Source organism: Zootoca vivipara, chromosome 9, assembly GCF_963506605.1.
Source record: "Zootoca vivipara chromosome 9, rZooViv1.1, whole genome shotgun sequence".
In the NCBI taxonomy this organism is placed as follows: domain Eukaryota; kingdom Metazoa; phylum Chordata; class Lepidosauria; order Squamata; family Lacertidae; genus Zootoca; species Zootoca vivipara.
In genome coordinates, this window is record NC_083284.1 from 22,933,751 (window position 1) to 22,959,415 (window position 25,665).

The 25,665-nt window shown below is 43.6% G+C and overlaps 1 protein-coding gene across 5 annotated transcripts in view; it reads left to right on the top strand.

The window, feature by feature from the left end:
- NPNT (nephronectin) overlaps nucleotides 1-6,829 on the top strand; it is a 72,235-nt gene extending 65,406 nt beyond the window's left edge. For all 5 annotated transcript variants that reach the window (XM_035111822.2, XM_035111819.2, XM_035111820.2 and 2 more), the window contains one exon: nucleotides 1,313-6,829. In XM_035111822.2, the coding sequence (XP_034967713.2) occupies nucleotides 1,313-1,408 (96 nt within the window). In that variant the 3' untranslated portion in view covers nucleotides 1,409-6,829. The remainder of the gene's footprint in view (nucleotides 1-1,312) is intronic.
- The last annotated feature ends 18,836 nt before the right edge of the window (nucleotides 6,830-25,665 follow it).

Here is a 25,665-nt window from a genome sequence, read left to right on the forward strand (position 1 = left end):
TGGTTCGTGACATGATAAAACAAATCAAGTTTGTGTGTGTATGGATCAAGCATCCCCAAACTTCGACCCTCCAGATGTTTTGGACTACAATTCCCATCATCCCTGACCACTGGTCCTCTTAGCTAGGGATCATGGGAGTTGTAGGCCAAAACATCTGGAGGGCCGCAGTTTGGGGGCGCCTGGTATAGATGCATGCACACACAAACTGCAACATCCACGAAGCAGCAAAACTGGCCTTAAAATAAACCTTGGTGAATTGGTGAAATGCAAACACTGTTGACACTGTTGATCAGGCCAAAGGTAATCTAATCCAACATTTTCTTCTTTGAGTAGCCAACCTGATGCCCAGGGTTGGCATACAAGCTGGTTGTTGAGCTGCTGCTTCTTCTTCTTCTTCTTCTTCTTCTTCTTCTTCTTCTTCTTCTTCTTCTTCTTCTTCTTCTTCTTCTTCTTCTTCTTCTTCTTCTTCTTCTTCCTTCTTTGGAGGGGAGGCAAAATTGTTGACTTTTTTGTTGAGCTTTCTATGCAAAATCTCCCAAAAAATAAAAATAAGTTTTGGAGCTATTTTTATGGAATTTTGCCAGATAACCCAACACTTCCAACATGACTGGATTTTCCATGGGTTTTTAACCAATTTTGGGGAATTCTGCCCGGATGCTATTTCCAACATGCGATACCCATATATGTCCCAGACATATGGCAGCCCTGCTACAAGTACAACAACATTTTCTGCACTTAGGATTCTGAGCAGCTGGTATTCATAGGCATACTGGCTTTGACATTTGAGGAAAGCCCACTCTAAAAATGTATGACACCACCAAGAAGGCCCTTCTCCATGTGATCATGTGGTGTATTTCTGCAGGATGTGGCATGATCGGGGGGACCTTTTCTGATTATCAAAGTGGTGCTGACCTATCTCTACCGGAGGCAGCTTCTAAGAATATGCTATATAAATCATATTTCTCTTTGCATATTTTTTTCTTAGGCTCATCAATATCACACATAAGGTGTGACTTGAGAGTTCATTTTGCTGTGAAAATACAGGTGATGCAGTCTAACCTATGTGTTCATGGTAAAACAACCTCTTGTCTTTCACCGATACACACATTTTCCTACACTGGGATGATAGCTGTGCTACAGTTTGGTTCATACTTTCTATGTTACAGTTCACAATAGTGGGGGCTATTGGGTTGTTGTTTTTATTTTTTCATTATGCATTTTGTGATTTTGTATCTTGATTTTATTCTGTGAGACTCCCGGGTATAGGGCGGTATATAAATTTAATAAATAAATAAATATTTTTCTCCCCCAGGTTATTTTCAAAGGCGAGAAAGGAAAAGGAAGAACTGGGGAAATTGGATTGGATGATGTGAGCTTGAGGAAAGGCCTGTGTTCTCAAGACCATTAGTGGCAATAGACAAACTGGTAAAGAGAACATACTTCCATTGCCCATGGCTTTCAGCCAAGAGAGGTGGCGGACTGACAATTGGTTCTCCCTTGCCTTTATGAAATCCCAGTGAACCTACATCTAAAAACAAACAAACAAACAAACAAACAAAACCTTTCCATAAAGGACAAAGTAAGCTCAAGCCAATGTTGGGGATTTTCATCCAGCTCACGTTTGCATATGTGATAAAGGCCTCCTAAATTCCGAATTAAGGCTATGAATATCCTCCATGAAGAAGAACCAACTGTTGCTAGGATTCATCAAAAGGAGACTTCAGTACACACAGCAATTGCATTAATAGACTTGTGGGCGTTTCTCCATTTTGCTGTGGGACTGGTTCAGCTTCATAAATCGAAAATAACTCAGGATAGACCTGAGCTGCTGTTCTACTGCCATCAACTTTTAAAGGAAAGAGAGAGTGTGTATGTGTATATATTTATATATAAAATAGCATTTATTCTTTAGTTGTATCTTAATAACAAGAGACAGTTATTATAGAGTAGGCACTGCATCCCTTAATATTCGTAGTGCTGTGTTATGTATAAATGTGTATGGATATTAATGTATTTATATGTGTTGTGTATTTGCGGGATCTGTTTGTAAGATTAAGTGGCAGCTGTGCACATTCAAGTTAGATTAGAACACAGAAACCCACAATGATAGTCATGCAGTAAGTATTTACGACACAGTTTGCCACGTGCGGATAGCTCCACGCTGTCCTTTCGCCTAGCAAAATTGCAGACAATTTTATAGGGTCGCAATGAACTTCACTTATAAGTAAATGTAATGATGAGTTGGGTGCTAGACTCATTGCAACAGTATTGAGTTACTCAAATCAATTGTCTATGTTGGAAGGAAATACACTCATAACTGGTAGCAACAGCATTGAAAGGTGCTCTTGTGAATTTAATAGTCACGTGGCCAGGGGATATTTGGTCAGGTGCTAATGTCATTTCTCAGCAGCTATTAAAAGCCAAAAGAGCTCTCTTTGGGTCAGGAATTGGCCATCTTGAGCAAAAGACTATAGCAGCAGGCAGACTGGTTTCCAGCTATTGACTGGTCTACCATACGTTGCCCAGGGCAGCTTAAAAGGAAAATATAAATGCAATAGTAAACACAACAGAATGATAATAAAACAAACCTCCAGTCAAAGAGAGATTCAAGTGGCTTAAGAGAGTTAAATATTGCAAAGATGAAGAAACCTGGGGAGGGGTTTTTCATATGGCATCACAATAACGATAGCAGCATGAGCAAGCGAGATTTCCCCCAGAGGCCATTCCACAGGCAGGTCACCACCACCAAAAAGTCTCCCTCCCTGCCTGCCACTCACTTCACTCCAGATCACAGGGGCACTTGGAGAAGAGCTGCAGATCTAAGTCTCGGTGTATGGGCAGATGGATTACGGGTGCAGACAGTCCAACAGGTGCAAGATGCAGAGAACAAGTTTGATGTCCCTGCCTTTAAAGTCTTTACTCTTAAGGGCCTGTATGCCCTTAGTACGCAAGGATTTGTGCATTTAAAGAATGCTTAGGTAGCTCAGTCATTGGTACAGCTAAGTACCATCCTGGCAGCGAACAATGCCACTGACATGAAAGAAGCATACTGTACTGCCATCAGCAGTATACACAGATACCAGGATCTTTTCAATTTACTCCAAGGTTAATCCCAGCCTCCTGGAGTCACCACGCAGCTTTTTGGACTTGAGCCATTTATAGAAGTAATAATGTCATTAGATTTGGGCCAGAATAGGCAGTTGATTTTTTTAAAAATCAGTTAAAGTTGCAATTTTAAAGGTGTGCACAAGGGAGTTTTAAACTGCTGCTGTTTAAACAGGCAAGCTGTTTTTAAAGTTTTGAATGCAGCTTGATTGTTCAGCCAGACAACCTGTTGCAGCATTCCTGCTGTGAGCAAGACCCTGTCCCTCACCTGCACACATAACTTGGTAAGGTTTCCGTCTAAGTAAGTTTTGGAATCATTGAATGCACACTGTTTGGTTTTCTCTGGTTGGATTGGTGTGTCAAATGGGGTTTAAACAACCAATATTTTCAGAGTTTTCTTTCCTCAGACCAAATGCCATCCTTTTGTTTTATATATATATATATATATATATTTAAAAAAGAAGGAACAGCTGTGTTTGAATCTTGTACTATTATAGAGAAACTATCTTGAAATGTAAAATGCAGATGAAGGGTAATGGGCAGAATCTTGCAAATTCATCATGTCAAATATCAGAGAAAAGGCATGGAATGTGACTGTTTTATTGGTGCATTAATGCAATCTATTTAAGCTCCATTGGTTTCAGTGGGATTTACTTGGCCATGATTAATGTTTGCTGAATTTAGCCCAGATTAGACCCAACTGCTTTTTGTTTCTATTTAAGCCAGTAACATGCAAGGTGATACTAAATGTCTCTTTTGCTGAAAGACAGAGTATATTCCAGTACAGTGGTACCTCGGTTTATGAACACAATTGGTTCCGGAAGTCTGTTCATAAACTGAAGCGTTCATAAACTGAAGCGAACTTTCCCATTGAAAGTAATGGAAAGTGGATTAATCCGTTCCAGACGGTCCGCGGAGTAACCGTTCATAAACTGAAGCGAACTTTTCCATTGAAAGTAATGGAAAGTGGATTAATCTGTTCCAGACGGGTCCGCGAAGTACTTAAACTGAAGCGTTCATAAACTGAAACATGGGTGTAATTGGTTCCGGAAGTCTGTTCATAAACTGAAGCGTTCATAAACTGAAGCAAACTTTCCCATTAAAAGTAATGGAAAGTGAATTAATCCGTTCCAGATGGGTCCGCGGTGTTCATAAACCGAAAATTCATAAACCGAGGTGTTCATAAACCAAGGTTCCACTGTACAGCCTTTTAGTGGCACATAGCTTGCCATCGGCCCAGCGGCGGAGGAAGCCACTTGGATGCCTGGGGTGGCGCACCCAGGGGCGGGGCAGGAGAAACGCGTGGCTCGGGCGCGCTGCAGACCCTGCAGTGAGTGCCGCCCAGCATTTTGTCACCCCCCCCTCAGTGGTGACACCTGGGGTGGCCCACACCCACCACACACCCCTCCCTCTGCATCTGCCACAATCTAGAACCCTGAGACTTTTGGCTTTTCTCCCATTGTACAGCATCCTCTCACACTGCACTGCAAGCGGATTTTGAAGCTATCCCAAGTTCCCAAAAATGTTTGGTTTGACAGAGCCGGGGGGGGGGGGCGGGCTGCTCAACCAGTAGATAGAGCAAGGCAGTTGCCTCAGGCAGCAGATGCTGGGGGGGGGCAGGAAGATCTTTATGACAGTGGAAGCTGTTCGAAAGTTGAACAGTCTCCCTCAGGAACTGGAGGACTCGGCGCCTTCGGAGGTTTTTAAGCAGAGGTTGGATGGCTGTCTGTCATGGATGCTTTAGCAGGCTGTTGGACTAGAAGACCCTCGGGGTCCCTTCCTACTCTATAATTCTATGATGACCACATGGCCTGCCCTGCACTCCTAAACTAGCCCACTGCTAGAAATACACTATCCCAACCATCAGTGTTGGAGCAAAATTCAGTTGCCGATTTGGTTAGCTTCTGTATCCAAGAGTCTCCCCCCCCCCAGGAGCAGGAAGAGAGGATGAAATCCAAAAGCTTATCAAGTGTTTTTTCTAGACTGTGGCCAAACGTTTCCATATTATTCATGGATTTTCGTGATATACTGGCAGTATTAAAGTGTGTATTTATCATGGGCCTGAATCATGTTGTACGATAGGAGAGCAAGTGTATTATCTTAACAACTTTACTTGGTTCAAATTAGATTTGTGTATTTGTGTGTGTGTACAGTTTTTCATGATAGTACCTTACAGGGCCTGGAGCTCCAATGCAACCACCAAAAAGCGCATCCCAATTCAGTTTAATGGAGGAACTCTGCACTTACAGAGACGCCCTATCCATTGAAGTGAATGGGATGCCTGCTCACATAGGAGACTTTCTGCGTGTCAGAGTAGGCAGGATATTCAACATTGACGACTTGGTATTTTAACCTTGATACAGCTCACCCAACATATTGTGCTTTGCTTTTTGCAATGGGCAAAAGCTGCTGAGTGTCTCCCGTAAAGAGAAAAGTCCCTGACAAAGACAAGGCTTGCTGCTTCCAATAGCTACAAATTGGCATCACTTTATCCGGCTTTCAATAAGGGTGGTTTTTCAAATCGCCAATCGGGAAAGTAGATGCATGAATTGCTTTCACATCTGCTTACCGTGTTGCTGGGGTAATAACTACAGGGGGAAGTCTTATATCTCTTTTTGTGGTGACATGCATGGGCACCAGATGTAATGAAAGCTCATGTACTCTTGGCTGGATGAGTGAGTGACTTCCGCTTACACTGTTAAAGCGCAAGTTGCATGCACATCTTCAGTGGAATATAGGAAGCTGTCTAATACTGAGGCACACCATTGGTTCATGTAGTCTGCATTCACTGACAGTGGTTCTCCAGGGTTTTGAATACATGTTTTTTCCATCCCTATCTGGAGATGCCGGGGATTGAACCTGGTGACTTCTGCATGCAGAGCATTGGGGCTACCACTGAGCCACAGCCGCTCTGCAGTGCAGCATCTCAAGAAAGCCTCTGTTAACTTGTCGAAAGTTCTTCTATCTCAAAATACATTTTTTCTGTAATTTTCAATGGCAGCTTTATTGATCTTACCTTTCCCCAACTATTCAGCTTAGTCTGATCTAACAAACATAAATGCTGATTTTTGTGTGTGTGCTATTCCCTTCTTTCTTTTTGGCTGATCTTCCTGTTTTCATGCTATATAGAACAGCTCTAGTTACGTTCCACAGGGCGTTTTATGGAGATATGGTTCTTATAAACAAGCACAAAAAAATCTATACTACAGATCTCACTATCGTGACAAGCAATACACACAGTATTTTACACACAATGATTTGGGTCCAGCTGTATATATGGGGAAAGAAGGTTTGCACAAGAGCAGATAAGGGGTGAATTATCATTGCAATACAGTAACGATGTCAATGTGTGTCCAAACAATAAAATGTACCCAAAGATGTTGATCTGGATCAAGACATCTGCATTTGATATGCCTATGTAGCAAGCTTTCTGTACACACAGATCTCTCTTGCTCAACTTGGGCATTAAAATGTACCTAAAGTCCAATATCATTCATATATATAACTTTCTTCCATTCAGTGACTTCTTCCCTCTCTGACAACAGTTATTTTATTTTATTTTTTTAAAAAATATTTTTGGTGCCAACAAACCTGTATTGCACAAAGTTCAAGTGGAACACTTTTATCAACTGTACTGTAGGACATCTTAATAATTTAATATGGTTTTAAAGAAATGGATAATTTTCCAAAACAGACTCAAAATAAAGACATCTTTGTAAATTCACATGCATTTGTCATTCTTGTTATTTCTAAAAGCAAACTGAATGCAAATAAACATGGGTACAATACAATATCTGATTTTGTCATCCATGTAAGGCTATGTCCATTTGGTGAAATAAACAAGCATAATTTCTGTAAAGTCCTAATCTTGGTATGATTTTGTTCTGATCATTGACAAGAGCCAAGCAGGAGTGGCAAGGAAATGGACATTATTCCCAACCTTCCCCTCCCCTTCATTTTCTTTGATGTGTCTCATTAACTCCATGGCCAAATTCCTTTAGAAACTAAAACTAAACAGAGAGGCCAAAAGGCCATGCACACTGCATCTTCTAGACAACATCTACAAATTCTACAAAGCAAATGTAGAAACAAAGCGGATCACACTGCTGACATCTGACTCATTTTAAGACTGCACTCAACAGCTCTAGAGAGAAAGAATCCTTGTCATCTTACACATCCTTAAAGGGAAAAACTATAACTGGAATGCAGGGCTGGTTTGCACATCTCAGTTCCACATGATCACAGCCACACCATGTGTTGAACAGCACATGCGAACAGAACACCACAAATATTGCACCACCAATACAGTTTTATTTTTTATAATTTAAGAAGCTTGCTGCAGGTTAAGGACACTGTTTGACATAAATGTGTCCACTTAGAGGACAGTTAGGTTAGGGGAGCAAAGATGTGTGTGGAAAGTTTGAAGGGGATGGGTATGCTACAATAATCAAGATAGAATAAGTAGGAAAGGAAATGCAAGCATTTATTGTGTCCAAGGTACATTGGATAAGATGCAAGCCAACACGATACGCAACTGACTTGGATTTCCTCAACCCAATGAAGGCTAGTCAGACTACAGAATACCAGCTAGAGTTCCAGCAACACAGCAATCATTTTGAGCAAAGGGAGGCATATGTAGAAGATTATCCTTTCACTGAAGCACATGGGTAATGTTTTATATGTGCATTGGAACACCAGCTGAAGCTTCCATATATCTTTAAGGCTGGTTCCACACAGAAAGCATTGCAATACTTTAGGGCTGCCATATTTTTAAGAGCAAAGAAGAGAGAGGACGCTATGACGGCCATCGAAAGCAAATAAATGCAATTTTGTCCCAAATTTTATCCCTGAGGACATGTGGCAACTCTGCTTATAACAATATATACGTAACTAAAATTCAGTCCCTTTCTTCAGTCACAGATGGCAAATCATTTGAAAATGCTCTGGAAAACAAACAAAACACCAATATTGGTCACCAGCACCACCTGAATGTGTAATGAAAGTGCCGAATTTTTGGCCGCCACCATTATGCATTCTTGTTTCAGCGGGGGGGATGGAATCCTCATGCACAACAGGCTGCTCACCTCCACTCAGAATTGTTCAGATACCCTCCTAACAGGCTTTTCCATTTAGAAGCAGACTGAACTATAGCAAATGTTTTCATTATTATGTTCCTTGTTTCCCGAAAGATAGAGGAAGTATCACACATCTGGTTCTCACCATAACTCTGTATGTGACCCACTAAATCCAATTTATTATTCCTCTGGCGGAAAAACCCAACAGCAAGTTGCTGTGAAAATTGCCTGTGCTCATTCAATCATGTCCCCCGCTTCTTAGAGTTACACCCCCTTGCCTTGAAGAAATGCCATGTCTTTTTAATTGTTCCACTGGCTTGTTACAGCATAAGCGTCACAATTTACTGGGTTTCAGGTTTACATCTTTGTATGGGAGATCATTTCTTCTTTCTTACAGTGGTGGGGGTGGAGAGGTCGATGCTTACACTGTGGTACTATCTTTTTTTAAAAAAAAATTAAGCATACCTCTTGATCCACTCTGAATTTATATTAACATTGTATTCTTGTAGGGTTGCCATATTTCGAAAAGTCTTCTTCTTTTCTTCTTTGGCGATCACTCGTAGCCGAGTAAGATTGTCTTCCATAAACACGATTTTAACAATGGGTCCGTAAGTGACCGTTCAGAGAAGTTGCTGAATTGGAAATCATTACCAAGCTTAAAACCATGGAAGCACCTGGGATGAATAGAGACATCGGATTCTTATCTCATTATGCATGATCAAGCTTTCTTTAGCACCTCAGCCCAGGACTAATTGCAGCCATCAGCAGCCATTAACAGCCATCTACAGGTTTACCACTCCCATCAGCCCATCACCCATTCCCACCCACCCCCACCACCCTCTGTATATATATAGGGTCTGACACTTCTGTTTCTAGTGTATCTGAAGAAGTGTGCATGCACACGAAAGCTCATACCAAAATATAAACTTAGTTGGTCTTTAAGGTGCTACTGAAGGAAATTTTTTTATTTTGCTTCGACTCAGACCAACACGGCTACCTACCTGTAACCAGATTTTTTCGATGAGCTTGTGAAGTTGTTGTGCAAGTTCAATTCCGCCCACTTTGAAGATTTCAGCAGGCATCCCATCAGGTCCACTGGCTTTGTTGTTTTTCATTTGGTTAATAGCTGCACACAACTCTCCCAGATTTGGAGATTTTAAGCATACCTCTTGATCCATGCTGAATTTATATTAACATTGTATTCTTGTAGGGTTGCCATATTTCAAAAAGTAGAATCCCTGACACCCACAAAATTGTTTAGCTTTTTAAAGGAACCAACTTGATTCTTGTGACAGGTAGGTAGCTGTGCTGGTCTGCTGTAGTCGAAACAAAATTTAAAAATTCCTTCCAGTAGCACCTTCGAGACCAACTAAGTTTGTCATTGGTATGAGCTTTCGTGTGCATGCACAGTTCTTCAGATACACTGAAACAGAAGTCACCAGACCCTTATATATGAGAGTGAGAGGGTGGGGAGGGGTGTTACTCAGAAGGGTGGTGGGAATGGGTGATTGGGTGATAGGTGTGGTTAAATCTGCTGACGACTGTTAACAACTGCAATTGGTCTTACAGGAACATGGATTCTTGTGAATGTGGAAAGGAGCTTGACATTGGGGTAGGAGGAGGAGAATTCCCTGCCACTGAGTTGGAGCCCCCATCTCTAGATGCTGCAGTGTCCGATGTCCCACAAGAAGGCCAATGAAGTCAATCCTATCAGAAATAAAGAAAACACAATAAGATATGCACCCTGAAGACAACATAGAGTAACAGAGCTGGCCCAAGTTATTTTGCTGCCTGAGGTGAGGGACAATATGGTGGGCCTTTCTCCTATTCCACTTAGAGCAAGTATAGGGAAGCTTTGCCCCTTGGGATGTTTCTGAACTACAACTCTCATAATCCCTAGCAAGCGTGGCCAATGGCCAGGAAAGATGTCGGTAGTAGTTAAGCAACTTCTGGAGGACCAAAGGTTCCTCACACCTGACTCAGAGAAACTGATACGGTTGGCCATTGAATATTACTTCAACACCAGCCGTGGTACACCATTCTCTACCACATCAGAGGAGAGCAGGATGTCTTCGGAGGTGACAGCCGACTGTGTGGCATATATCCTTTCCCCCTCCAAAAGCCTGCCATTTCCCTCTGCCTCCCTGCTTCAGACGCCTAAGGCAGCTGCCTCACTCTGCCTAATGATAGGGCAATGCCTGACAATAAAGGACGAGTATATGTTCCAAAAGTACCTTTTGTAAAAGAAAAGAAAAGAAAGAAATTACACTTTTGACCCAGTCATTTCATTGTTTTTCCTGTGATTGTAGACCTTTTGAGGCCAGTGTTTCCATCTGTTTCTTTGGCCTTGGCAAGTAATCAGTGAAAGCTGTCATCCTTTGCTCCTCTCTGTAAAAAATTGCTCTTTCAGATGGCTCGTGTCATCAGCTGTGATCGAGTACACAAAGGCATGTGGCACCCAGCTCTGCCACAAAGGGAAGCACTCCCGGCTTTCTGAGCCCAAACCATGCGTAGTATGTCGGAAGAGCTGGATATTTTAATGCAAGGATTTGCGTATAATAACATGATCGTGAAACAATGTCGTCACTTATTTATATATTACTTATTGTAATAGATCATGATTCGTTGGGGAGCCATCAGTAGCATAGGAAGCTGCCTTACACCGAGTCAGCATCACTGATCCATCTAGCTCAGTATTGCCTACACTGGCTGGCAGGATTGAAATGGAGAACTTCTGCATGCAATGCAGTTACTGTACCACAGACCTATGAATATTCCTCAATTTTTGTTGTTGTTGTTTAGTCGTTTAGTTGTGCCCGACTCTTCGTGACCCCATGGACCAGAGCACGCCAGGCACTCCTGTCTTCCACTGCCTCCCGCAGTTTGGTCAGACTCATGTTCGTAGCTTCGAGAACACTGTCCAACCATCTCGTCCTCTGTCGTCCCCTTCTCCTAGTGCCCTCAATCTTTCCCAACATCAGGGTCTTTTCCAAGGATTCTTCTCTTCTCATGAGGTGGCCAAAGTATTGGAGCCTCAGCTTCACGATCTGTCCTTCCTCAAATTAGCTGCTGGTAAACAGCCGCCACCAATATGGGCCTTTTAAAAAGAATAACATCATTAGTATTACTATCATCAACATGTTGCTACATAAACACACTGGCTGTGATCACTCTGTTAAAAAACCTAAATAATACGCACGTTCCCCAATATTTAATACTAGGCACAATCTATTGCAGAGTTAAGCACATTTAAGATTCTTAATGTGACTCAGCTTATTTATGTTTAACTCTATTGCATTGCAACTTACATAACACTTAAATCACTTAAGTGTTCCCCTGTTAACAATAGGACGCAGGTGGCACTGTGGTCTAAACCACTGAGCCTCTTGAGCTTGCGGATCGGCGGTTTGAATCCCCACAACAGAGTGAGCTCCTGTTGCTCTGTCCCAGCTCCTAGCAGTTCGAAAGCACACCAGTGCAAGTAGATGAATAGGTACTGCTGCGGCGGGAAGGGAAATGGCATTTCCGTGCGCTCTGGCTTCCCATCATGGTGTACCGTTGCACCAGAAACAGTTTAGTCATGTGGTGCACTGCGCCGAGCGGGCTTTTTACCGAGAGGCTGGAGGCTCGGCTTGGGAGTCGCGGGGGGGGGGCACTGGGGCGCACCGCCCCCATCACCCCCCTTGCTACGCCTCTGGTTTTTGCCTATATCCTTAAACGCATGACTGGAGGCTGAAACCTTCACACTTTCCACCCTGCTCTTTCCCTGGACCAAGTGCCATGCAGGTGCGAAAGAAGAAATGCACTGCAAATCTCTGCAGGAGATTTCCTCGGGCAGATGGGATTCTTAATAGATTTGCCCTTAATTTTTAACTGAGGACATGGGGAATATTAGCCATATTATATTTTGTGGGTGCCCTTAGGTAAAATATAGCATGCCTTGCGCAACGTATTATGTAACTCAAGCTGAAGGCAGGAAAATACCTTCCTAGCCCTGCGTTGAATTGGTCAGTGATTTACATAAAAGCCAGACACATTGGACTATTTAGCGGTTATGGGCACCATTAAGCAGGGAATGAATGAGCCAGCCGCCTCCATATAACTTTCTAAGGGTTCTTCATAATTAGATTTTTTGACTGCTGCAAACACCGGCGTTGATTGCTAATTTCTTCAGGGGAAGCTGTTAAATTAATTGCATATTAAAACATTATGCACCACTCTTTTTTTGTTTGGAAGGTGCCGGCTTCCCTGCAGCATCGGCGGGCTTGTTTGTTTTGGCCACAGATTAGAGTCAATAGGTGAAATTAAATGTGAGCTGAAAGGCAATAGATCAGAGAGAGCAACTTCTTTTCTGACGAAAGGAGCTAAATCTCAAGTCAGGTAAGACTTCAGTCATGAGCAGTTAGTCCAACTGAAGTTGTGAGGATAAATAAGTATGCAATGACCTTGTGTTGTGTTTTTATAACAGGAAAAATAAACTGTATTAAGAAGGTCACATGGATATAATTTCCAAAAAGGTGGCTGTGTCGGCATCAGATGGACATGGGGACACAGAATGCTGCCTTATACCAAGTCAAACCTTTTACCTAGCTTGTTCTGTATTGTAAAGGTAAAAAAAGGTAAAGGACCCCTGGATGGTTAAGCCCAGTCAAAGGCAACTATGGGGTTGCGGCGCTCATCTCGCTTTCAGGCTGAGAGTGCCGCCCTTTGTCAACAGACAGCTTTCCAGGTCATGTGGCCAGCATGACTAAACCACTACTGGCACACGGAGGACCGTGACGAGTGCCAGAGGACATGGAAACACCGTTTACCTTCCCGCCACAGCGGTACCTACTTATCTACTTGCACTGGTGTGCTTTCAAACTGCTAGGTTGGCAGGAGCTGGGACAGAGCAATGGGAGCTCCCCACCATCGAGCCGATTCAAACCGCTGACCTTCTGATCGGCAAGCCCAAGAGGCTCAGTGGTTTAGACCACGGTGCCACCCGCATCCCTGTATTGTATCTACTAACTGGCAGTGGCTCTCCAGGATTTCAGACAGGGGATATCATCAACCCTACCTGGAGATGCTGGGGATTGAACCAGATGCAGAGCAGAATCTCCTCCATTGAGCTGAAGTCCACAAACACTTATGCTACAACAATCTCACCCATCTGTAAGGTACCGCAAGAGTCTTTGTTATATATGAGAGGCTCCTTCAATGCCCTGCTGAGGATGTTGGTGGCACTGGAGGCTCTAGTGGCCACCAGATCACAGCCAGGCACAACTTCTCCTCAGTACAGTCATACCTCAGTTTAAGTACGCTTCGGTTTGAGTACTTTCAGTTTAAGTACTCCACTGACCTTTCTGGAACGGATTAATACACTTTCCATTACTTTCAATGGGGAAGTTTGCTTCAGGTTAAGTATGTTTAGAGGGACCCAGGTGGCACTGTGGGTTAAACCACAGAGTCTAGGGCTTGCTGATCAGAAGGTCGGCGGTTCGAATCCCTGCAACGGGGTGAGCTCCCGTTGCTCGGTCCCAGCTCCTGCCCACCTAGCAGTTCGAAAGCACATCAAAGTGCAAGTAGATAAACAGGGACCGCTCCGGCGGGAAGGTAAATGGCGTTTCCGTGCGCTGCTCTGGTTCGCCAGAAGCAGCTTTGTCATGCTGGCCACATGACCCGGAAGCTGTCTGCAGACAAACGCCGGCTCCCTCGGCCTATAGAGCGAGATGAGCGCCGCAACCCGAGTCGGACACAACTGGACCTGATGGTCAGGGGCCCCTTTACCCTTTACCTTAAGTATGTTTCAGGTTAAGTACAGATTTCCAGAACCAATTACACTCATACTTTGGGTTAAGTACGCTTCAGGTTGAGTACTCTGCGGACCTGTCTGGAATGGATTAATCCACTTTCCATTACTTTTAATGGGAAAGTTCACTTCAGGTTAAGTACACTTCAGGTTAAGTACAGAGTTCCGGAACCAAATGTGTACTTAAACCACTGTATTTGCTTTTTCTTCCCCGCCAAAAGAAAGAGAGATAAACTCTTGCCTCCCACTGGTTTCATAAAAGACATTTGCACTTTGTATGGCTGGAGTGGATTTGATTACATATTTAAACTAAGTCTTTCTTTGTAATCCATGACAAACAAAACACCCAATTAATCACCATTCTCTTGGTAACGTGGCCCCACTGGCAGCGGATTCAGAACCACCACCACGAACAGGCCAACCTTCATCCCTACTTGGACTGTCCAACAATCCTTGGAATGCTGAAGCAATTAGAAACTTGACAGAGACGGTCCCTGATGGATGACCTGACAGTGGATGCCTCTGCTGTCTCCAAGTTCTATTATTAAGCGCTAAGTCACAAGAGGGTGTGTGTCCTGGCAGCTAGTCCCCAGCCTTATTTGCAGTTTCTCCTCAATTTCCACAGAGCTGGGAAAAAGGACGCGCAAGATAATTTCATCTTCATTGTGACAAACATGGGTGTGATCTGTGAGCTGTTGTAACTACAGCATTTCAAGTGGGCATTATTTGCTGGGAGACAAATGCTGTCTGTTATGAAGAAGGTTAGTGGTACACAAAGGGAGAGGTTTGTGCATGGCGAGGACTGCTGGGTTTTTTGTGTTGGCCCCATTTTTCCAAGCTGCAACAGTGCCAAGCGCAGTTACAGTGGTACCTCGACTTACAAACGACTTGACAACCGAATTTTTCTACTTACAAATGGGGGTAATGGCCATGCGCTTACGAATGTCTCGACATCCGGAAAAAACCCGCGGCGGTTTTAGATAGAGTTGCTTCGACTTATGATTTTTTCCATTTTCAATGCATTTCTATGGGAATTCACGTTTCCAATGGCGTTTTTCGACTTACAAATTTTTCGACTTACAAAGGTGCCTTCGGAACGGATTAAATTCGTAGGTCGAGGCACCACTGTATTTATCTCTCCCCCCCCCCCCCGAATGAACTTATGTTCTTAACTGGCATTTCAGATGCATAGTGTCTCCAAAAGTGGCCTCTGGTGGCCTCACCCTCCATGAATTGGTCTAATCCTCTTTTAAAGTCAATATGGTGTCTATCACTAGTAGCATGGAGCCCTGTTGCCCTTCAGAAGTGTGATTGGAAGAACAGACGGCAAATCCTAAGACAGTTATTTTAGAAGCAGTTAAGCTTTTGCTCTTTGTATCAAAAGGTTGTGAAGACATGCCCTTAAACTGTGGCAAGTGTTTGAGCTCTTGCATTTGTTACGCTTTTTGGGGGGGGGGGTATAATATATGGAGGTGATAAAGAGAAGATTGTTTCGAAAGGTCGTAAAAAGATTAATTAAATGCTTTTATTTCCAAGGGTGTGTATTTGAAAATTAAGTGTTCCTCTTCACAGGCCTTGTACCGGTAAGTAGCAAGCTCATTATATTTCTATGCATGACACCTGGCAGATTTTGCTTGATCCACCTCGGAACAATAACCTAACTTCTCTGCCCTCAGGAGATGGAGAACTCCCTGGATGTTATTCCTGGCACAAATGACCAAATTATTCCTCCCCCTCCCCCCTGCCTTTTCTTTTTTGACAAGAGCTGCTATGCAAACAGGAGTCATTTGATGCAGAGATAGTCTTTTCTTCTCCCTTTGACAACTCTCGTGGAATGCCAAGTTACCTTTAAAAAAGAAAAACGTGATTCCTAAGGTGTGTTTTTTTAAAAAATTAAAAAAATAAAGAGTACAAGTAAAGTAGCTGGTCTCTCTCTGTCAATGTATTATGGCTGCATTTATCTCACCTCAATACTTGCCTTCCACTCCAAGGAGATTAGTCAGCTGTCAAAAAAGGTCTTTCAGCATCTTTTATAGAAGTCTCGCAAGGCTGAGGCTTGGCTTGTGAAAGCATGTAGGAGCTGGAACTGGCTCAAGGCCATCCCTCTTGTTCTTTCGCTCAAACCAGCACGTTTTGGAGGCTTTCGTGCCCTCACTTCACCAGCCACCTACAAGAAGAAGATCAGGCAGCTGCCGAGTTACGATGCCAATGGAACCAAAACAGGCCGACTGAGAAACAAGAGGGAGGAAACTCAGTGTGCTTGGCAATTGAAATGGTGGTTTTGCTGCCCAGCATGAGAGTTTAAGCAACGTTGTTATTATTATTATTATTATTATTCTTAGTAGTAGTAGTAATTTATTTAAACCCTGCCCATCTGTCTGGGTTTCCCAAGGCACTCTGGGCAGCTTCCAACAAAAGATTAAAAATACAATAAAACATCAAACATTTAAAACTTCCCTAAACAGGACTGCCTTCTAAAAGTCAGATAGTTGTTTATTTCCTTGACATCTGGTGTGATGGCGTTTCACAGGGTGGGCGCCATTACGGAGAAGGCCCTCTGCTTAGTTCCCTGTAGTTTCACTTCTCGCAGTGAGGGAACTGCCGGAAGGCCCTCGGAGCTGGATCTCAGTGTCTGGGGTAAGTGACGGGGTGGAGATGCTCCTAGAGGTACTCTGCATGGAAGACCAAACAAAGTGTACAGAGTAAGGCCCTAGCTGGTTGGCAGACAGGAAGGGGGTGGAGACAAATGAGTGAGCAGCAGTTGGGCCCAAGTGACAGAGAGATCGCATCAGCGATTGGCTGAGCACTAGGTTGGCTCTGCTCAGGGCCGTCTCAAGCACGTCGGGCGCCCTGGCGCCGTGGTGCGGAGATCGCTCCGGCGCCCCCCGCTCAGCTCCGTTTCTTGCCGCGGCTGGTGGGTGGGCGCAGCGCGCAGCATGGTTTCCACGCGGCGCCCCCCTACCGGGCCGACGTCCCACACCACCCAGACTACCCCTAGAGCCGGCCCGGGCTCTGCTGATATACCCATACAGCATAACTCCACTGTATGCAAATGATATATAATGAATTGAAAAAGTTGTTTAAAATAACATTTGTAAAAAAAAACCCCAGAAACTTTCCTTTGGGGAATTATAGGGACAGAACTACCCAAACTGCATAGAAATTTATTCGTGTATGCGACTACAGTGGCAAGAATGTTACTTGCCCAAAAATGGAAAGAAGTCGTCCCAGCAAAAGAAGAATGGATACAAAAATGGAATATGCAGAAACGGTGAAACTTACTGGGAAAAAACAAACAATATAACAAACATTTTATAAAAGAATGGAAATGGGTTTACTGAATATTTACAAACAAACTGTAAACAGATAAGAACATTGGCCGGATTATTGTAATAACCTGCAGTTTTATAAGAGTATATATTTAAAGTAGAGGAGCAAATTAAGTTAATTTGAATATGAAGAAAATATTAAAAATAAATTTAAGGAACCGCAGAAAGAGGGGGAAGGAAGTCAAGTTTTGAAATGTTAAAATGATTGTAAAATGTATAAAACTGAAAATCATAAATAAAATAATATAAAATACAGCATACCTCTGCTGGTTCTTACCCCAGCAGCCTAAGGCTCTGTCATTTTGCCTCTCGTTGCTTTGCCCTCTTCATTTCTCTGCATGTTTTGTGAGACCAAAGGGCAGCGGAGCTGGTTGCAGCAGGAGGGGGAGACTTCCTGGCTTCTTCAGCAGCCTGCCTCACCTCTGTCTCCTGGCGCCCCTCTGCTTCTGAACTGCTCTCTGCCAGTCTCTTTCTGTTCTGTTGCCTGTTCAGCTTCCAACACCTCCTCCTCCTCCCACTTTTCTCCCTCTTGCCCCTCTGGCTGCACATCTTTGTCCCACCACCAATTCGCTGGCTCTGAGCCTTCTTCCCTTGGGGTTTCCCCAGCTGGTGCCTCCCACAACTCTTCTGCATCCAGCCAGTCCACGACACCTGCACTCCTCTGAGTCAGAAGAGGGCAATGTGGCATCCCCTGGACAGAGGTTTCCAAGTGGTTAGGTGCTCCTGGGGCTGACCCAGAGGGCGACTCCTCATGCCCTGAAGAAGGGAAGGCAGAGTCGTGATAGGAAGGTCCTGCATGCTGAACATGCATGCCTGGGGAAAAAACCCTCACAAAAAGGAAGCTCAACCCTAATTAGATGTAACTATTTATACGTTGGGTTAAACTACAGAGCCTAGGGCTTGCCGATCGGAAGGTCAGCGGTTCGAATCCCCGCAATGGGGTGAGCTCCCGTTGCTCGGTCCCTGCTCCTGCCAACCTAGCAGTTCGAAAGCACGTCAAAGTGCAGGTAGATAAATACAGCGGGAAGGTAAATGGCGTTTCCGTGTGCTGCTCTGGTTTGCCAGAAGCGGCTTTGTCATGCTGGCCACATGACCTGGAAGCTGTACGCCAGCTCCCTCGGCCAATAATGCGAGATGAGCGCCGCAACCCCAGAATCGTCCACGACTGGACCTAATGGTCAGGGGTCCATTTACCTTCATTTATACGTTTGTTTTTGTAGTATGCCTTTGCAATCATGGGGCTTCTATGGCTTCTCATTCACTCCAAGGGAGGTGAGCTTCCTCTGCAAGGAGTCTGGAATGAGATGCAGTGGTAAACCTGCTTCTAGCACGTTCCCTCCCTAACGAATCTCCCATATGACCTCCAGAATTTGGAAACCCGACGAGCAAGGGCAATTTTCATCAACCCAAAGAGCTTTTCAGATTTCCTCCGCTGGCTATCAATTTTGACCGGCCATTCATAAAAGAGCTCTTCTTTCCATATTTCCTCCGGCAAAAAGAAAGGAGGCATTGTTCCTGGCTAGTCCGTGCACAAGTGATCTCTATTCAAGCTTCTCTTTTGGTCACCCATAATCTAATGAAAAAATTGAGAAGGAGCAATGCTCCAAGTGGTGCTTCTGAGCACCAGTTGCTGGAAACCACCGGGGGGGGGGGGGGAGGGCTCTTATGCTCAGGTCCTGCTTGAAGATCTCCCACAGGTATCTGTTTGGCCACTCTGAGAACAGGATGCTGGACTAGATGGGCCATTGGCCTGATCCAGCAGGCTCATCTTATGTAAAAGAGGATGTGGGGTGGCAGCCAGTCTGAACATCACTTTTCTTTTGATTCTAAGAGAAAATTAGCTGTGTGGATCTTATCATCAGAAGAACCAGCATGGTGTACCGGTTAACAGTATTGGATTAGAGCTGGGTTAGACTAGATACAATTCTATAGTTCTATGCATTTACTGTACATACTGGCTACATATATATATATATATATATATATATATATATATATATATATATATTACATTTTCAAATAAACACATTAAACAATAACAAAACATTCAACAACAAACACAACAACACACAATAAACACAAAATTCTCTCCTTTTAACATCTATTCAACTATCTCAAATTCCCTGTGCTCTGCCAAGCTTTGACTTCCCTCCCTCCCCTCATTTGGTTTATATTTAAATATATTTAAATATTTTAGTGTTTTATATTTTAATATAGTTAAACTATATTAGTATGATAATATATTATTATATTATTTGTCGTTATTCACAGTGCAGCCGTACCTTGGTTCTCGAATGGAATCCGTTCCAAAAGTCTGTCTGACTTTCGAAAACGTTCGAAAACCAAGGCGCGGCTTCCAATTGGTTGCAGGAGCTTTCTGCACTCAGTTGGAAGCTGTGGAAGCCACATTGGACGTTTGGCTTCTAAAAAGCGATGGCAAACCAGAACACTCACTTCTGGGTTTACAGCATTCGGGAGCGAAAACTTCCGAGTACCAAGGCATTTGACAACCAAGGTACAAATGTAATGGAATAATAAACAGTTTAAACACATGAGCTGTAAGGAAATGAACTCCTTGTGTATCTCAGTTTCCCACTCAGCCTAAAATAAGTCTGCATTCATGACAAACACCATCCCTCTAAAAGCACATTATCTCAAATGTTAAAAAAATCTCCCCCTCTGTTTTGTCCCCATTGTGTGTCTGCAGTGCATCCCCCTCCGCCCTAAACTTCACAATGTGTCAGTGAAGAGACAGGAGAGACACAAACAGTCTCACAAACAACACAGACACAAAAAGGAAACAACAGCAGAGTCAACAGCAGCAGCAGCCCAGTCAAGTCCTGACTATCTACACCCCTGTCACGTAGAGCAAAACAAAAACCGTGCGGCTGCTAATTGCCTATTCCAGACGAACAGAGGGAAGAGTTTGGAAAATGAATCCGGTTATCGCATCTCCTTAATGAGTTCAAATTGTAAGCTCTTAGCTCCTGGGACACAAGCTGAAACCTGGAGATGATTATCTGGCTGGTGCACAGTCTTCAAATAGGACTTGACAATTGGCCAGCGTTCTTTGAAACAATAAGACAACGGTTTTGATTTCTTCTCTCTCAAAAGATCTCCAGCGTAAGATATTGCCCACAACTGCATGGAGGTTTTTGAAGAAGTTCAGAAGTGTGCACATTAGATTTAGTTACTTACAGCAAATTCTATACCTTATTGTAAGTAGACCACTGAGTGTAAATAAGAATTAAGCACAGACCTGGATAAAAAATCATGACCCCCCTTTTTTTACATGATTTCATTCTGTTGTATTTAAACAGTGATGCCCACTACAGCTGCTGTCATGCCAGCACCTAACACCACTGGTTCACTGAGAAAAAACAAGAACTAAGCCTGTCTGGTTATAAATGGCTCTATTTGTTAAGGAGAAAAGGGCAACTATGCTTCTGCTGCAAGAAGAAACTAAGTTAGGAAGCTTTCAGAATTTACATTCATTTAACTTAACCAAGCATTAAGTTACCCCTGTTCTAATCTCTGTTCAGGACCTGCTAGTTTGGACTGAACTATGGGAGGGGGTAATCTGCAGTTCTTGGATCCTGATCAATCTGCACTGGTTGGATTCAGATTACCACCCAATTGCGTGTTTCTCTGTGAGACACTTATCTGGGCTCACACGGAGCTTATATAGTCAAATAACCTAACTTCATTCATCCACTCTGCAGGAAATCCTGGGTTGCATCCAACCAGGTTCTAATGAGAGCAGACTCACTAGAATTAATTGTCGTAAGTTAGTCGTGTCTATTAATTTCAATGGGTTTAGTTTGAGTCTCTGTTTCCCAACTTTAGCACGATATGGTCCACCTGCGACCTAGCAACACTCAAGTAGATGGAGTCAGGAGCCACCTGGAACTTCATTTCCCATGCTCCTCAGTGGCAACAGATGCTCTGCTCAGGCATTCAGTTCTTATGGAAGAGAAGTCTGTTGCTGCTGAAGCAGCGGTTGCTGGTGCTATCCTAAACGTTTTCCAGTGACCTTCGTTTATCTAGCTTTCCTTTTGATGATAACCAGGCCTTAAGTAAACCAGTATCCATAGACATAGTTATTGAATATTTACAAAAAGCAAAGGAAAACAAAGCCCTAGGTCCAGCTGGACTAGGAGAAGAATTTTATCAGTCCTTTAAAAACGAACTGGCTCTTACAGTTGCAGAATTGTTTAATGACGGCCTAGATAAGGATATCCTGTCTATAAGCTGGACTCGGGCAAAAATAGTAGTGCTGCCCCACAATGCTCCGTGAAGTGCCGCAGAGCATTGTGGGGCACTTTCTGTGCTGTGCTTACTGTGACGTGAAGGAGTGTGGACTGAAGTTAGTCCAGGTCCAGGTTTTTCTCGACGGAGGCAGCTGCTGCTGCCTCGTTTTAGTCACCACTGCCGGTAAAGGTGCGCCTCGGCAACGGCTCCAGCACCCTCTCCTCTGGGGGCGTGGATGTTGACCATGCCTCCTCGGGGGGATCCCGGCCACGTCATCACCAGCCAGCCAATCAGGTGGCTGGGGGGCGTGGCTGGCATGCCCCCCCTAGTTTTGATCATGGGTACGCCTATGGGGGAAACCCAACTAAGGTGGACTTGTATAGGCCCAGCTCTCCATTGGGACTGGTAGGCCAGGAGATCAACCGTAAGTGTAATCAGAGCCTATGACAGGCAGACTCCCATCTCCCAACTGGGTACAAATAAGAAGACGGGCAGGTGGGGGTTAGCTGACTGAGGTTGGTGGTTTAGTTTCCTAATGAACCAAACTCCTCTGTGTTGATGTGCTCTGTACCAGCTCTCCCTGATGCCAACGCCCTAATAGTAAATTTGGGCAATAGGGGAGCAGAAGGGGCAACCAATGTACTATTGTGTTTTTCAGGTACGGTTGGATTCCAGCTCCCATCAGCCCCAGAAAGTATGGCCAATGATTAGGGATTATGGGAGATGAAGTCCAGCAACACCCTGAGGGCACCATATTGGTGACTCCGGCCCTCTGAGGGAGCTGAGGAACACTGAGCTCATCATGAGGTGAACCAGGTGGGTTTTTGTTGACACTTTTTCAAGAAGTTCCAGGAGCACTTAAACTTTGAAAAAGTAACCAAGGAACTGACGTTCTTTTATCCTCAGTGTTTCATGGGAAAATGATACTAAGAAAACAGCTCTTTTTTAAAAAAACAACAACAACCACTTCCTCCTCAGTTTAATAAAGATAATTGCAAGTGTTCAAGATGGAACACAGGGCTACATTGTTGTGCTCTGTACACTTGACAAACATCGCCGCCACCACAAAAAGAACCAATCTTCTATGTCTCTGGCAAATAAATGACATGATATAACGAGTATGTATATTGACAGCATAAAGGTAATAATTACACATCTCCATTTTCTCTCAGAACTCGCCAACCTCAAACTAGCCGCAATCTAGGCACCAGATTGTGTGTGGGGAAATTTTTTAAAGATGGGGGGGAAAGGAGAGAGAAGGAACTACCGGTACATGAGGTTGGCTACAAATTGCTATTTTCTTCCATAACAAGATAATCTAGTTATTTGATAAGATAGTTGGTGTGGCAGATGCATGAAAAGAATAGGGTTGCACTGTGATAAAGATAAGTTATATAGTTTTCTATTTTTTCTTTTTTATTTTCTGGTTTTTTCTGTTTTTCCTGACTTTTGTATTTTTGCTTTTTTGTATCTCCCCCATCCTTTCTAAACCTTTGTAAATCCCTTTTCTATTGTGAAAATCAATAAATATCTATTCAAAAAAAAAAAAAGAATAGGGTTGCTTCCAGGATAGTGAGAGTGGATCTGCATTCATGAAATGGAATTTCCCAGAAATTTCTTTGGGGTGCAACTCCTGAGAAACTGCTCCTGAGGACAGTGCACATTTTTATATGTAACTCTGTATTTTTGTAATATTTTGTCTAAGTTGCCTGTTTTTGCTTCAGTTTCCTGCACACTGCTTAGAGGTATTGGTAATATATTAAGCGGTATAGAAATTAATTAAATAATCAATCAATAATCAATGCTCTGGAGGTTAACTGAAATTTGAACATAGCTTGGATTGCCATAAAACAACAATAATTTAGGACTGGCAGGACAAAGTTCTCAACAAAGTGAGCACAGTCATGGCTCTTTCCTTCTATACTCCTCTTAGAAGCAGATCTCAGAGTTTAAGCCTATGATTCCAGTCTCCCAGCCTCTGCCAAGAGCCTTTTATCCGTTTATCAGGTACATCAGGCTTTCAGGCCGAGCAGAGGATAAGAGTAGGAAAAAAAGGGACCCTATATAATTCTTCCCTTTGCCGTCTCCAACTTGGCTTTTCTCCTTGAGAGACAAAAGATACAGCTCTCTGGGCTTGTGATGCCAATTTTGAACAGGGAAATTGCCAGGAAGGAAAGAGTTTTGCAGTCCCTGCCTGTCTCATCCCAAGAGACTTTTCCTACTCAACCCAAAGCCCCCTGCAGACGCTCTACCTGATAAAAAGTGAGCCTTTGTGGGCAGGGTGGGAGGCAACATTAAACTAGACATGCAAGGTGTGCTTCTAGCAGTAAAGTTCGGCAAGAGCCAAGCCCCATGACCATCCCTTTGTTCATGACAGTTCTAGCAGATTTATCAGCTCTTCAACTGATTGCAACTGAATAAAAAGGTTATTGTTTATTGTTCAAGATTTCCTAAGAGGGACTGGCAAGGGACATGGGACTCCTGAGCGGGCTGCGCAACAACAAACAACTTCAAGTTTTGTCATGCCGTGAAGAGCGTACAAGGGAGGCTTTGGCTAGGCGCTTGTTCTTCTGCCAAACACTAATGAGTTTTACCTTTTCCCCCATTGGGGTTTGATCTGAAAACAGACACACCTTCAACGAAGAGCAACATCGCCTCCTCACATAATTGTTGCAGGCTACAGTTCACCTGCTGTTCACAATGGAGCTTCTTTCTGCTAAGATCAACCGGACATGAAAGGGCATCTGGCAATTTGAGTGTGGCGCTGAGAAACACGGGCCAAGGACATTCTCACACTGCATGGACAGATCTTAATTTTTAAGAAAGAGCCACGATGCTGGTTCCTAGTAATTCAGAAGCCATTGTAAGTGAACGAGACTTTAGGCTGCTGCGACTCCTTGTTTTCCATTTATACACCAGAGTACCTGAACAACATAATGTAAAACTTTGATTCTATGCATACTTGTTATCCGTGCTATTTTTCTAGAAAAATAAGTGGTGGAACTCAGCCTGAACGCTTTCCTTGTTCTCTTATAATGGCAATGTCGCCCTCCTGAGAGAAGAAGAGTTTGGACTTGATACCCCGCTTTATCACTACCCGAAGGAGTCTCAAAGCGGCTAACATTCTCCTTTCCCTTCCTCCCCCACAACAAACACTCTCACTCTGTGAGGTGAGTGGGGCTGAGAGACTTCAGAGAAGTGTGATTAGCCCAAGGTCACCCAGCAGCTGCATGTGGAGGAGCGGAGACGCGAACCCGGTTCCCCAGATTACGAGTCTACCGCTCTTAACCACTACACCACACAGGAGAGGTGTCAAACTCAGTTTCAGTGAGTTCCGGCTGAAAAAAAGCCCTGCTTTGTTATTATTAAATATATTTCTATACTGCCCTTCATTCAAAGATTGCAGAATGCTTTACAATAGAAAAACACAAAAATGCATACGAACAAAAACAAGGACCTCCACCTCACTATAGATTGTTTCCTTAGCCAAAGGCCTGGGAGAAGAGGGATGTTCTTGCCTGGTGCCTAAAGATATGTATTGAAGGCACCTGAGGAGCCTCTTCTGAAGTAAACCAATGAGACCTATTTCTGAGTCAACGCACATAGGATTGTGCTGCAAGCCAGCAGCTTGTAGATCTCAGGTGCAACTGTTTCACCCATTTCTCTTGCTTCAGAATGTATACAGGGAATCACAGAAGAAGCTGCATGAGAAAACAACAAACTCTTAGCTTACATATTTTTATATTGTTCAGATAACTGGACAGTTTGGGTGGCCAGATAAGCTGCTGTAGTATAGGGGGAAGAAGACTGGATGAGTTCAGGGCTCAAGTCCCCACTGAGGCATGAAATTAATTGGGCACGTCATTGCCTATTCACTCAGCTAGGGAAGCTGTAGCCCTCCAGATTTTGCTACATTTTGCAAGACTTCAAGTCCCATCAGCCTCCATCAGCATGGCCAATGATCAGGGATGATGGGAACTGTAGTCCAACAACATCTGGAAGGAAATGGGTTCTCCGTCTTCACATAACCCCAAATCTGCCTTGAATGAGAGGAGGGACAAGGCTATAAAAAGTTTAATGTTTATAAATAATTTTTTTAAAAATACAGGGATTT